Raw genomic sequence first — 14,551 nt, 5'->3', positions numbered from 1 at the left:
AAGCACAAGTTTTTTTTAGTTTCTCTTGCACTGCACTGGTTTTTTAGTTCTCTGCAGGGTGGTGGAAGCTGTTTTGTATTCCCCGGGAAGGTGGGCATATTCTCTGTGATCAGGTTGCCTTGATCTCAGGACACCAACCTTGCAGGGGAATGTGGTGGGTGATGGGGTTTCAAATCCATGAAATCCCAGCTCTGTCCCCTGCAGCCAGCCTCTGCCAGGAATGCAGCTGCAAAGAGTAGGGGTGGGTGAACTGGGAGAGTCTGAGTGGTGCCTTTGTGTCTTTGGTCTCCCAGTAATGATGACTGGCGGACCTCAGCAACTTCCTTGCTGTATTTTCACCCACCCCTGGCATTAGCTGCAGAGTATTAGCTGTCACTCAGGGGAAGAGTGTTTCTGTAAGAGAGACAAGATTTGAACACATACTTGGATGAGTCCAAAGTGTGACTGTGTAATCACCAGACCCCATAGACCTCTTTTACTAATCCATCAACATTTATTAAGTACCTACTGAGGAAAAATCCCTGAATGAGGCTCTATGGGTCCCAAAAGCAGGAGAGAAAGAACTCATAGGAAATGGCCAGAGAATAATTTTAAGGAAGTTCATGTAAGTATCTCTTAAATATATATGAATGGGAGTTGAATATATATGAGTTGACAACCTATGAGAGAGGACAATAAACAGTCTAGCAGAGTGTCTGAAGCACAGAATTTCAGAGTTAGAGGAGATCTGGGTCCGTTTAATCCCATCATACACCCAAAGCAGAGATCTCTTCTATAGGATCTGTGGTGATTCTGCTGTCAATGTAAAGGCAGCTGAGCCAGTTCCTTTGTTTTCCAGCTTTTGATTACAAGGTTCCTGACTCTCAGCCAAATCTACCCTCCTTAGGGAAATTCTCCCATTGGTCCCAGTTTCCCCCTATATCTACATCAAATAGAGTACCTTTCTCATTGCTATGTTTGTGCTTCTTCACATGGAGAAAGGAAAGAGAAGCATGTACTGACCATCTACTCTGCTTGAGGACCATCCTAGTATCCACACTAAATAGGAGTGGTAGGGTTTTTGTTTGTTAATTGGTTTGTTTAAATGGCTCTGAAGCTAAGAGATATTAAGATACTTGTCGAAGGCCACATAGCCTAGAAATACTAGGGCAGAAATTTAAGCACAAACTCATCTCTTTCCTATTATAATACACTGCCTCCGAAAGCCGGTTATCAACACGCCCCTTTTCTTCTCTTTTATAGATCATCTAAATATCTCTGGTTTTCTTTTTAGACTTTTTCCTCATGTCAATTATTCTCCAAATGTACTCCAATTTGTCAATGTTTCTCACCAAATACAACAGAAGACCAGAATACCATTCCCAGTGTGGCCAGTCCATCCTGGTCACCATGCTTGCCTTGCAAGCCATCTTCCCTGTCAAGCATGGCTTCGCCGACTTCAGAGACATAGTAGCCTTGTCATGTATCTAGCCTGGGCTGATCTGGGTGTAGCTATGACCTCAGATCGCTTTAATATGAGCTAGTTTCAAATCAGAATTTATCTATCCTTTACATATACTATTGGTGCTAACAACTTTCAGTGGGATTCTGTTGGATTCCTTTCTTGATTTTGAGATGGCATTTCTGCATGTTATATAGCATATTAGCTGTTTCTCTCACTTTAGGCTCTCTAAAAAATTTTAAAATAGGTCTTCAATGTTGTGATACAAGTCCCTGTAAGAATGTCAAACATTCCAGGACCAAGGGCAGAGCCTTGAGACAGTCTACTGATATTAGAGACTGTCCAAAGAGTCGCTACTAATTGATTAATTCATGTTCTTTAAGTACAGTTGTCTAGTTAGCTGTGAATTCACTAAACTATTTTTAATCCCAAACATCTCCACTTCCTTAACAGTTTATGTATCAAAAGACTTTGCAATACACCTTGGTGAAATGTGCCCAAACCATCCTTTCTCAAATGTGTTTAAAGGAACTCTTGCTCAGTGTGATAATGTTAGTCTTCTTCGGTGCACTTCAGAATCTTTATATGTTAATATGCACTTTAACTCTAAGAGGAGCTATGATAGTATACTGGGTTTCTAGAAGTGTTTTTTTAATTTTTAATTATTTTAAAACTTAAGTGGGATTTATACTAGGAGATTTATTCATTTATACAATTCAATCTGGTAGTCTTGTGTGTGGAAAAAGGATACATTAGCCTTTTATTACTTGTTCTTAGTGAATCTCTGCTAATATCCACTAATTAATGCTTTCTTCTGTGAGGATGGTCACAGGCCACCTTCAATAACCTGATCTAGAATTTTACTGTGGATTAATATAAAGCTTGTTGATCTGAAGCTTTCAAAATCTACCTCCTTCTGTCTGTCTCCTGATGTTGCTTTGTTTCTCAGAGTTTAACCAATGATAGCTCTGAAATTCAGCACCATGTTTATATGATATTTACCCAGAGACAACATTTTTAGCACAGTTATGTGTTATCTTGGGATTCAATTTGCTTCTACCACCCCATGTTCTGCCTTTTTCCAGGCTGACTGTCACTCTGTTGATGCAGACCACAAGAATGCAATCTAAATAACTCAGCTGCATGGTCAGGACAGACTCCGAGCTGACCTTGCCTTAGACACCGATGCTTCTCCCACTGCTTCCCATTGACTTCTGCCTCGTCCTTGCTAATTGGTATTTAGTCTCTTCTAGACTTAGCAGACAATCTGCCACTTCATACAAGTCTTTCCTGATTAACCATATCTCTCCCTTCTTTTATTCCTTTGCTCTGCGTGCATTGACTTGTCCTATTTTCTCTATCACCTGTTCATTAAAGAGTTCATTTAACAAATATTGCTGAGTGCCTACTGTGCTAGATGTTGGGTAACTGAGAACAGACAAGTCAAAAACAGTCTTGGAAGCTGACAGGGAAGGTGAACAATAAACAAGAATTAAGCGTTACAAAAGGAAATGGACAGTGCTGTGTGTGATGAGATGGTCTGGACGTGGATGGAAGTCTTCTAACAGAAGTTATATTTTAATTGAGAATGAAAGGATGCAGATTATGGGGAATATGGGGATGAAGGGGAAAAGATACATGGAGGGTCCACAAGGGTACACATCTTGACCTTTGAGCCACGGTAAGAAGCAGAGATTTCAAAGAAGGATCTACCACAGGGGGAGCCATAATCAGATTGAACTCTTTTCCAAACAGTGGACACCATTCTTTTGTTTTCCCTTCTTGTTCTATATGTGACTTCTGAATTCCCCTCCCACCTCCTTTCCAAATGTTGTCTTGAGCACGTTCCAAACACCTCAAATCAGCCCAGCCTTTGTTCACTCCGGATCCTCTCCTTTCATGGGGGTTTTGCCACCCTTTTATAAGCAACCTTGGCTGTGTTCACTCTATTTTCCTAGATGCCCTTTACAATTCTGGACTTGTTAGTCAGTGACGGAAGACTTCAGAGAGTGAAGCTGGGTTCTGAAGGGGCAGTGATGGGGAAGGATAAATTCCTTAAATCCATGAAGCCATGGTGGCTGCACGAACAACACGCAGTTCATCTGCTTCCTTACCTTGTGGGCGGACAGGATGTGCCCGGGCGGGAACCTGGAGCAGGGGTCTGAAGGCAGCCCGAACTCTGACTCCAAGTAACTTCACCTCTTTGGGCCTTGTTGTCTCCCCCCCCCCCAATATTTTTTTCTATAACATAAAAATGACCATCTTAACCATTTTTAAGTGTAGAGTTCAGTGGTTTTTCAATGCATTCAAAGACATAATGTCGCCCCACCCATCTCCAATAACTCTTTTCGTCTTATAAAACTGAAACTACATACCCATTAAACAACAACTCCCCGCTACTCTCTCCTCCACCGGCTCCTGGCAATTACCATTCTACTTCCCATCTCTCCGATTTTGACTCTAAGTTCCTCCTATCAGTGGAATCATATGGTATTTGTCTTTTTGAGATGGGCTGGCTTCACTTAGCATAATATCCTCTAGGTTCGCCCATGCCATATCATAGGCAGAATTTCCTTCCTTTTTGAGGCTGAATAATACCGCATTGTATGTATACACCACATATTATTTTTCCATCTATCTGTTGATAGACATGGGTTGTTTCTATATTTTAGCTATTGTAAATAATGTTGCTATGAATATAGAAATCTCTTTAAGAGTCTACTTTCAATTCTTTTGGGTATATATCCAGAAGTGGAATTCCTGGATCATACGATGATTCTATTTTTAAGTTTTCTGAAGAATCACCATACTGTGTTCCACAGCAGCTGCACCATTTTACATTCTCACCAGGGTTCCAATTTTACCACATCCTCACCAACAATTATTTTGTGTTGCTTTGTTGTGTTTGAATAATAACCATCCTTATGGGTGTGAGGGGAACCTTGGTGTCTTGACCTATGAACTATAGGGGTTCAACCAAAGGCTGACCCTGAGCCTCTCCTCCTTCAAATGTCCCCTCGTTTCCTCTGTATATACATGTGTGTGTGTTACAAGGTAAAGGTTGTATCACATGGGCTCTTTGCCATCCAGGCCACAATTTCCCCCTTGAACGGTTTGCGAAACAAAAGCTGGACTGCAGAAACAGCATCTGGGAGCAACTCTTTTCAGATCAGAAAGGAGGTGAAAATGTGCTAGTCTGTGTCACTTCCTCAGCCGTCTTTTAATACAGCCCCGTCGTCTGGCTTCAATCAGCAGAAGGGATTGGTAGTCTGACTGCAGGATTGTAACCTTGCAGAACGACAGGTTGGCTTCTCCCTGCAGCCAAGTGAGTGATTCATTTCTGGCTCAGTGAACCCCAGAGAGAAGTCAGATTCACATAGGCACTTGCTTGGAAAAGACGGATGTTGCACATGTTTCTTCAGGAAACGTGTTTTCAAAAAACACATAAGTGCTTTGTTCAGGGGATAAAATATTTTTACTCAGTGGTCTGTCATTGCCTGTTTGGAAAGCTTGTGGTGAGCAGATGCAAGAGGGAAGCACATTTGCGTTCAAAGCAAAACTAGTTCCCCAAACAAAACTGGTCACAGCAGGATAAAGTTAGCAGGATAAAAGATAATTATTTCAGTTTGTGCAAAACCACCTATGGAAGTGCCTTTTCTTTGGGGCTCCTTTCTTACTAAAGTGGTAACCAGGCCTTGCATGATACAGAAGGAAGAGCATCTTCCCCAGACACACAGCAGATGCGGCCTCTGGCAGCCCAGATGCTACGGCTCCAGAAAAAAACCCCAAGAACACTGCTGTCACCATCTGAAAACCAGAGGGACTGTGTCTTGTCAGGGAGGAAGCAGCTTATCTGAGAGCAGGAACTCCTCTGTAAACTGTCAGATCCGATGAAGCAGATCCAGCCAGCCCCTTCTGGGGAAAGAACCACAAAACTGGGAAGCGGGGGACATGCTGCAGTCGAGCTTCCTAGTTCTTCCTCTGTCGCCGGGCAAGGCACCCGCTTGCAATACCCGCTAAAGGGAAGCTATTCCAGGCAGGAGGTGACGGAGTTGCAGAGAGGCTGAAGAGGAGGGGCATTGAGAGCTCCACTCTTGCTGGTGCGGTGCTTACAGGACTCTTCTGGATCAATGAGTTTGGCCCTGGCAGTGATGGGTACTGAGGCCCTACGGCGGGAAGGAGGAGCCTGACTGCTGACCGCGGCCCCACTGGGGGCCAGAGCCGTGTCTGGAGGAGGCTGTGCTTGAGGCTTGAATGTCCGATAGACTCCGCCTTCCGGGCACAGCGCTGTGCGCTGGGGGAATGACTTTCAGGCGTGGTGCCCACCTGGCCGCCCAGGCTGAGCACTGCCGCTGCGGGGTGGCAGCGTGGACGCTTGCTCGCGGCCCCGTGGGGCACGCGAATCGCAGTGCTCCAGGGTTGAGGGGACCACTTCAGCGCCTGGAACAGATCCCTCGTGTTCTTGGGACAACACCAAGAGGATCTTTTGAGGAAGAAATCAGATAATCCATCAAAAGCACTGAGCATGGTGCTGGGCACATAATTAGCCTTAGTGTTAGTGTACCTACATACTCTTTTTCCTTCTTTCAGTGTGAGCAGCTAGATAGTAAATGATTTTCTTTAACAAGATACAACTAACTGCATTAAAAAAAAAAAAATCAAGGGTTGGAATAGGACAAGCAGGAATCCAGGTTTGATGCAGACTTTTGTTCCTGTCCTCAGGTCAGCTTTATTGTGCCGATTGGGGTTGACTTCATGATGCAGGCAGCAGCTAAGGGAAATTGTGTTTACTCCACTGTTCCAAACTTAAAAGGCAATTCTGCTGTTTATAGCAATGCTATCTGAAAAACCAATGACAATGCAGGTTAACTTAGATGCCCACAATCACATTTTGGAGCATCTGTTACACACACACACACACACCCCGTTCCTTTGTATATATGAAGTTATGGAGGCCGAGAAGGGCCATGGTCCACTGTCTGCAAGCTGGAGAGCCAGGAAAGCTGATGGTGTAATTTAGTTTGGGCCCAAAGGCCTGAGAATTGGGGAGCCAATGGTGTTAAGTCCTAGTTGGAATTTGAACACCTGAGGACCAAGAGCAATGATGTCTGAGGGCAGGAGAAGGTGGATGTCTCAGCTCAGGGAGGAAGAGAACAAATTCACCTTCTCTCCACCTTTCTGTTCTATTTGGGCCGTTGGTGGATTGGACAATGTCCACCACACGGCGTGGGTGAGAGCCATCTGCGTTTGTCTACCCGTTCAAACGCTAATCTCTTCCTGAGACACCCTCACCGACTCACCCAGATACAATGTTTCCTAGCTGCCTGGGCACCCCTGAGCCGGGTCCAATTGACACATGAAATTGCCCATCACTCTGAGGTACACATTTTCTACAGCCGTCCCTTCTGGGTTTATCTTTGCTGTTGGAATTGTGTAGATGCACGTGCACAGAGACTTTCTGCAGAGACTCATATTGAAGAAGGGACCTGCAGCTGAGGTCATCCGGGGCCAAAATGTTCACCTCTGGGACACCTTGGAGTCCCATCCTCCTTGTCCTGTGTGTGGTCTGGTTTGTCCCATTCTGAGCCTGGCACTTTGGGAATCAAAGGTGGTCCGAAGAAAACATCAGGAAGGTGTGAGGGGGTGTGCAGGAGGGAAGAGGTGTTTATGAGATTATCTGTTTCTGTGGGTGGACACGTTTGTGATTTTAAGCATCATTCACACACACACACACACACACACACACACACAGCTCCACTGTTAGCATACTTGCTGGCCACACAAAGGAAAACACAAGCCGACGGACTTGAATAGATGCTCTGGCACACTCGGGCTGTTATAGCAATAGCTTGGGAACTTTGAGACTCGGTGTTTTTTCAGCTTTCACCCATCATTGTGAACTGGGGCGAGGCTGGGCTTAAAGGGGAAAATGCTGAACACCAGCACAGCAGTCTCGGGCCTTGGATTCCGCGGTCGGAGAGGCAGCAGGAATTCACGCGTCACCAGCGGCCCCTTCCCGCCTTGGCAGAGCAAACTGCTGCTTCTGTCCAGCTTGTGAGGTCCGAGCCCGGAGCTGACCCACCGCGGGCATAAAAATGCAAACCCACGCCGCTGTTCCGACTTCAGGATGACGTTGTGACTGTTCCTGTGTGCGGCAGCAGTAAGAAGGCTGTCCCCGCTTAGTGAGCAGAACCTCGACTGATAAAGGGGACAGGATGAGAATTTCAAAAATCTATAGGAAAACCTTCCCCTAGAAAGTTAAAATCTGGGGATGGGCAGACTTGCAAGGGGAGAACACCAGGGGTTGGTTTGGAGCAGAGCGACACCACATCGGCCGGCTGATGAGGACAGAGATGTCACTGCCACTGACTGTCCCACTTCTTGGTGAAGAGTGACATTTCCAACTATTTGACCAGTGAGTCGTTAGAAAAATACCATTTTTCATTTTGAAAAACTATCTCATTAGGACACTTGACCCTTATCTGTTTCCATAGAAATATGGTGGTGGGGGGGAGCCCAGCCCTTTACAAATTAAAGCCATATGCATACCATATTTAAAAACCAACAACCCATGCCATTACATTATTGCTGACCATAGGAATTTGGTATTTATAATTTACATTCTTTCCCATACTTTGCTATTTTTCAGAAGGAAGGAGCAGAGGTTTATGGCCTCACCAGACTGTAAATCAGATTCCTGAGGGCAGAGGGAGCTGCTGACGGCAGGAGGCGCTGCCTTCAACAGCTGGCAGAATGTATCAGAACATCAGGAGCAGACCCCGCATGCAAAGATAGGACCCTGCTTCACGGGAGCATAAGGAGCACCAAAGGCTGACGGTTATTCCTTCCACTGAGCAACCAGCCAAAATCATACCCAGGGCCAACAGCTGGACAGTGGCCTGGAGATTTGGCCATCCTTAACAAAAAAGCACCTGGACCTGAGTCACCCCGAGCCTCCCTCCAAAGGGAGGGGAGACAAAGGCGTGGGCGTTCCAAGGACTCGTCACTATTGATTCGTGGAGGCTGCCTGGGAGGGAGGTGGGAGGGGGAGGGGAGACTCCGGCCCAGAAGGACAGGGTGTTAAAGTGCCCAGGAATCTAGGAGTCAGGAGTGGAGGAAAGAACATTAGGCTCTGGTGAGGCCTGATGCCCTCTTGTGGCTACTCTTGTTCAAGTACTTACCTTCTAAGCCTCAAGACTCGGGAAGACTTTGGTGAGGATAATGCACCAAACTCACAGGATTCAAGAACACACAGACTGGACACAGGGTGGGGAGGGCGGTTGTAAGGGGCGCCCTCTCCCCAGGAAATGAAATGTGCTCTGCAATCGGCCCTCTGGCAAACACTTAAGTGCTACTGTGGTCACTAGGAAGATTCAGGGGACGGAGGGGTTCCAAGGGCCCCAGGCACAGGTCTGTCCAAGGCCCCCAGTGCGCCGAATGCTTTTATCTGCAAGATTGGTTAGCAGTGGCCCTAGTGAACTCGCCCTCTGCTCCTGGTCTGGATTTCATCCACTCTAAGAGAAGGCGGAAGATTCTAAACACTTTGAAAGCCGGAGATCTTAAGCCTTTTCCCAGGTTGCACCCGTAAAATACAGAACCTAATTGGTCCACAATGTATGCAGTTGGAATGACAAGAATGAACCAAAATAGCCTGTTGTCAGGTGACTGGGAATAGTAAGACCTACCATCCAGATTTTCCAGTATGGATTGTTACATAAACTCTGCTTGCAGTTCGACACTGTAATTAAACCTATTGTGAGTATACTTCAGACACAAAAATGCAACATTTTGGTTCTTTAGTCTCCAATTTTTCTTGAAAGGCAAGCAAACCTCATTTCCTGTGGTTTGTAAAGCCAGGAGTCTCCTTTACTCAGCATCCAGAAAGGAGGCCACACCCTATGTAGGAACACCGGAGTCTGAGGCCCAGGGCGGCTGTGTGGAGGGGCAGGGGGCTGGGCAGCTCTGAGAAACCCTTCCTGCCATTGCCGCACATTATCATGCCAACTTCAACAAGAAAAATAATTAACACCCAAGGCACAAGAGGTTCAAGCACGAGCCCAGGATAACTAAGGAGGCTGGATGAGAGGTGGCATCAGCTGCAAAAGCACAACTCTCAGGTGAATTCTATTTTCAGAATGGTGCTTCCATCCTCACTGGGTTTATAAGGGGATGGATTTGCCAGTACCAGTCTCCCTGCTCCCACAGGAGAATAGTGCTGGGGGGCTTCGGAGTCCCTTGTGCCAGCACTGTGCGCGGGGGAGCTGCCTGTCACCCACCTCTCCAGCCAGACTAGTTTTCAACCAGAGTACCACCATGGATAAATTAAGCTCAGCTCCTGAAGCCTTGGAGCTACTTGGACACATTCTTAACAGTGTTAGAGTGTGACAACAAACATCTCACAGTGCACACAACTTCATAATCTACTCACCAGAGGCAAGAAAGGGAATGTTAGGGTAGACAAAGTCACAATTTCTGAAATGGATTTAAGGCAGCCTTTAGTAAACTTAGGAGACCAGGAAGATTTTTACAATTCAGCATTCCACAAACTAAAAAATTCACATCCAACTATTTTTGTACTTTTGTGAATTCCTTTAATTTCACAGAAGACAGAAAAGTGTAAAAAAAAAAAAAAAAGCTGTATTTATTGCATCAAATACCAAGGTTCAATGAAAACATTTTACCACCTTCACCTGTAACCGTTGTAAGATCAGGTTTAGAGTAACATGTGATAAAGGGAAGTATTGTAAAAAATCTCATTATGGGCTGCCAACAAGACAGCGCAGTGCAGGGGTCTTACTCATTACTAATGCCGACCCCCGCAATGCACACAAAGGACGGACGGATTTGCAACGAAACACTGATACACAGAAGTCTTGGCTCTCCTTATGTCTTGCTTTTAATCATATAAGCGGGACATATATTGCCAGGTTGCAGTAGCCTACCTGTGGGACTCTCATTCTCCTAACAATAACCATAGTAACCACGTGGTCCAGCGGGAGCGCATGGTGGCAGGCCCAGGGGTTCCACGGCAGACGCCCGAGCTGAGTGCAAAGAGCACACACAGGAAATCCTGTATTTGAAGTGCTCACATTGGTCTGGCTTTTGATGGTTATTTTTTTTTTTCGTTTCCACCTTGTGTTTGGCCTGCTTTTGTGCGTCCAACCCCCGCCCCCCGCTGCCCATTAAGGGCCTGCCTGCGTGCACTGTTATAAACAATGGGGTCCAATCGCAAAGGTGGAGCCTTGACAAGCGTTATCACTTAGAGATGCCTCGAAGCAGCTTCTGAGGGAAGAAGACCAATAGGTCCAAACCTGATGTATTCGGTAAAGAATTTTATTCCCTTTCTCCTGGACGAGTACTTTGCTTACAAATCCGCTACAGAAGCCATCCTAGTGAATATAAGACTGGCATTTACAGGATGTTTTTTTAATCATCAAAATGTGTAACGGGTCAATGAAATGCCCTAGCATTGCAGTGGGGGTAGTTTGGGCCTGGCATTTACAAATGGTGAAAACAGACACAGGAAAGCAGGGACAGGCCATGGAAAGACCAGGAATGACAAAAAGGGGAAAGTACCTCACTCTCAACTGCAATGCTGCTTATGGAGAAAAATACATCAAATATTCTTCCTGCATTACATCCAAAATTATGGTCTTCTAAGAGGGCAGTTGGTAATGATGAGCGTGGGATAATTTGTGATCAAATAATTTCCAATATTAAATGAGGTCTCTGAAACATGTACTCTTTCCATCAATCTGAGGCCCATTTCCATAGAAACGGGGCAGGGGGGGAAGCAGGCCAAGCCCAGCGGTACGGTTTCGAGGCGGAACGGCAGTCACGGCACGCACTGGGCTGGTAACCACTGCAGGCAAGAGTTCGTGCTGAAAGGGGGAAAAGGAAGTTTCAACTCCAACAAAGGGTGTGGAAAGTATCTGAGGACTTTCCCGGCCACATCATACAAAGCCACAGAGGAAAAATTGTCTCATGTGCACTTTGCTCTTTGCATCCCCCACAGGAAAGTCAAAGTCACCACGTGTCAAACAGGTGTCTCCCTCTGTTGGCCTAGGAGAAAGACAATGCGTTTCATCAGTCGGACTGAGCTATTAACCGGCTAATAAGTAGTCAGGGGGGCTGAAGTTGAAGTAGGCCCAATTCTCCCAGTGTATAAACTGGCGAGCACTTAGAGAAGCGGCCCGGGCACAAGGAAGGAGAGCAGAGGCTGACACGTGTGAGAGACACAGAAACACTCAGTGTTCGGAAAAGCAAAATGCAGGGAGAAACAAAATTAGCTCATCTACTGTCAAAGTAGCACAAGTTTACACTGGGCCTATGTTTTCAAGAGGCCTCTTTGATGGCTTAGGGCAGCACTGTGGGTTATGAAACAAGCACTTCTGCCTCTCCTCGGTGCCTCCACGGGAAGGCTGGGGCTGCTGCTAAGGGGGGCTGTGACAGCCCAGAGCGGTGGCCCCTTCCTCCCCGCGCCCGCCGGCGACCGCCCAGCAAGTCCGTGTGAGACCCAACCAAGTGGTCACCAGAGGCCCAGAACACAGGATGTGACCCCAGCTTGCATGATTCACTTAACCCCTTCACCCTGGAATTCTTTTGCAGAAAGGAAAACATTACACTTCTATAAAGATGTCCTTAAAGGGAGAAAAGACATCAAAACCTGTGTGCCCTGTGACATCAGGGAACAAAAAGGACTGCTTTCAGCACGTTAGTGTGTATCCATAAGCCAATCAGTGGAGTACGGGCCACTCATTAGAGAAAAAAATCCAACTTGGTTGATGTAACCATTACCACAGTGAGAATGGTTACCTCACAGTGATCATTCCTATTGATCAGTTGGGGAATTTAGGAAATAGCACATACATGTCTTTCAGCACTCCAAAATAAATCTTTTTTTTTCTTTTTCCTTCTTACTAGATGAAATACACACACCAAATCATCCATATTATCCTAAAGTCACTAGAAAAACAGCGATTGCTGATAAACAGTGGAACATAGCAACATGATGCAGAGAAATGAGCGTTTTACAGCGACAGATCTTGGACAGGCTTTAATGTGAATTGTTTTATTTAAAACAGGGAGCCATCGGGTGTGATGAACTATCAGGGTAAACGTTCTAGAGCATGGCCTGGATGAAAGGTAACACTCACCAGCACCTCACATGGGAGTAAAAGACAATGTCAGCAACACGCCATGGAAGGGAAACAAATACAATGTCCAAGGCACCGGCTGTGGGAGAGGCCGCGGTGCGCACCGCCTCTCGAGCTGGTCCACTCCGTGCACGTGGGGAGGTGCGGCCGGTGGCAGTCGGAATGGTACAGAAAAGGCTCTGCTCTGCAGCCCAGGACCCTATGTGGGTAATTAACTGTGTCTCAGGCTGGTTTACACCTGCTGTGGGGTTTAAGGTCCTAAAAAGGGGATGAGGTTTGCTGAACAGTAACACAAAAGCTCTCCCTTTTCTTTTTCTCAGAGAGGAGCCCTCCCAGTTCCACTTCAGCAATGGCTTCTGAAGGTTTTGAAGAATCCTCACTTAAAAACAAGTCCCAATGAAATAAAAAGACAGGAGTGGCCTGAATGTAAACCAATCAAATGGAAAGGCAGATTCATTTAAAAAAAAAAAAAAATAAAGTAAAATAAAAAATAAAACTGGCGACCAGTCCATTAACTGTGTGGTTAATGCCCTGCCTGCATGAAGATGTTTAACCTGTATCCACAATACTTGCGAGCACAAGGCTGCTCTTGGCAACTGTGAGTAAATCGCTACCCTTTCCTTTGGACACACTGTACTGCTTGCTACTAGTGACCGCAGGCCAAGCGCTGACGTTAAGAGACCCCACACTGGCGAAGGACCCCAGGCAGGGTTCTGCCTGAAGTGGCCATGTCTGTGGGAAACAAGACTTACACTCTCAAATAATGACACCCCCCCAAAGTCCCCTCTCTTCTTCCTGTTTGCACTGTACGTTTTGACCTCCTAGCAGGGAGGTCCAAATGATTCCACTTCCCTCTCAGTTCTAGGCACTCTCCGGAACATCTTTGATTAACCAGCGTCTTTCATTTCTTTCCGACTCCGTTGGTGACTTTTGACTTGGAATGTCGATTCCTTCTTCTGGAAGAATGGCTTTCGTTGTTGCCTGGATGCTTGGGTGGGCTGTCTTCAGAACCTGGCCAAAGGAATCAGAACAGGCTGTCACCATCCCCATGGGCTGCGTGGTTCCCTGGGCTCACTCTGATTTGTAGCTGTCCCTGCCCAGCGGCCCTAGGCCTGTGGGGAAAGTGCAGGCTCTTTCACTGATACTTGTGCTCCACCTAGTGGCCGCATTAAAAAAAAAAATCAAGGCAAGGCAGGGAACCCCCAGCGCTGAGCTACAGCTGGTGCCTGGGTATGCAAGGCACACAAAGTGTGGGGGCCAGGGCGGAGCAGGTGGCGGGCGGGGGAGGTCCTGGAGAATTCGTGCACTCACACTAAGTGTAGGGTTAGTCATGGGCAGCAAGTGAGGGAACCAGAAGTGAGAGTACAAATGAAATCAGAGCACGAAGGAGGGACAATGAAAACCTAAACCACAGGGCTGTCAAGCCTAGCCTCCCAACCAAAGAATGTGTTACCTTGGTTACCAAGGGTTTCCCAACCTTGACACGCACACTCCAGAGTCTCTAGGTCCCTAAATTGGACAAGAGTCTAGACTTTACAAATTTAAAGATATCACATGACCTCTTTTGATCTGGAGGCCACTTTTACAAATCTGCTCATGACAGGCAGTGCTGGAGCCACATGCCCTCAAGATGCTCAGTCTCCTGGGACAGCATCCCTTGTCACACTGTGTCATTTGTTTGAGAGCTCAGGGAAGGACTTCGACCCTGGCTGAGTGCTGCTCAAGCAGCAGGCCTGGGCCGGGGGAGGGTGGGGCCAGGGCAGCTGCGGGAGGGGCGAGCACTGGGTTGGCTCTGGGTTGGGTTAGGTACACGGCCAACCCCTGCCTGGCCCAGCAGCCAAGCCAAAAGGTTGTCTGTCCCAGGGCTCAGCCCCAGGTCCAGCCCTAGAGAAAACCTCCACTTAAGACAGCCACTGAAAAAAACGTTCTGAGGGTTTTGGTCTTCATGGTACAT

The 14,551-nt window shown here is 46.6% G+C and overlaps 1 protein-coding gene across 2 annotated transcripts in view; it reads right to left on the bottom strand.

Annotated features, from left to right (window-relative positions):
- Positions 1 to 12,469: 12,469 nt before the first annotated feature.
- PTDSS1 (phosphatidylserine synthase 1) overlaps positions 12,470 to 14,551 on the bottom strand; it is a 63,847-nt gene continuing 61,765 nt past the window's right edge. For both annotated transcript variants that reach the window (XM_054590294.1, XM_054590295.1), the window contains exon 13: positions 12,470 to 13,608. In XM_054590294.1, coding sequence (XP_054446269.1) covers positions 13,499 to 13,608 — 110 coding nt within the window. In that variant the 3' untranslated portion in view covers positions 12,470 to 13,498. The remainder of the gene's footprint in view (positions 13,609 to 14,551) is intronic.

This window comes from Pteronotus mesoamericanus, unplaced genomic scaffold (assembly GCF_021234165.1).
Source record: "Pteronotus mesoamericanus isolate MK-2021 breed Mesoamerican mustached bat unplaced genomic scaffold, CSHL_Meso_final scaffold_174, whole genome shotgun sequence".
NCBI classification, from domain to species: domain Eukaryota; kingdom Metazoa; phylum Chordata; class Mammalia; order Chiroptera; family Mormoopidae; genus Pteronotus; species Pteronotus mesoamericanus.
Note: the sequence above shows the minus strand (reverse complement) of the source record. Positions and strands in the feature narration are given on the sequence as shown.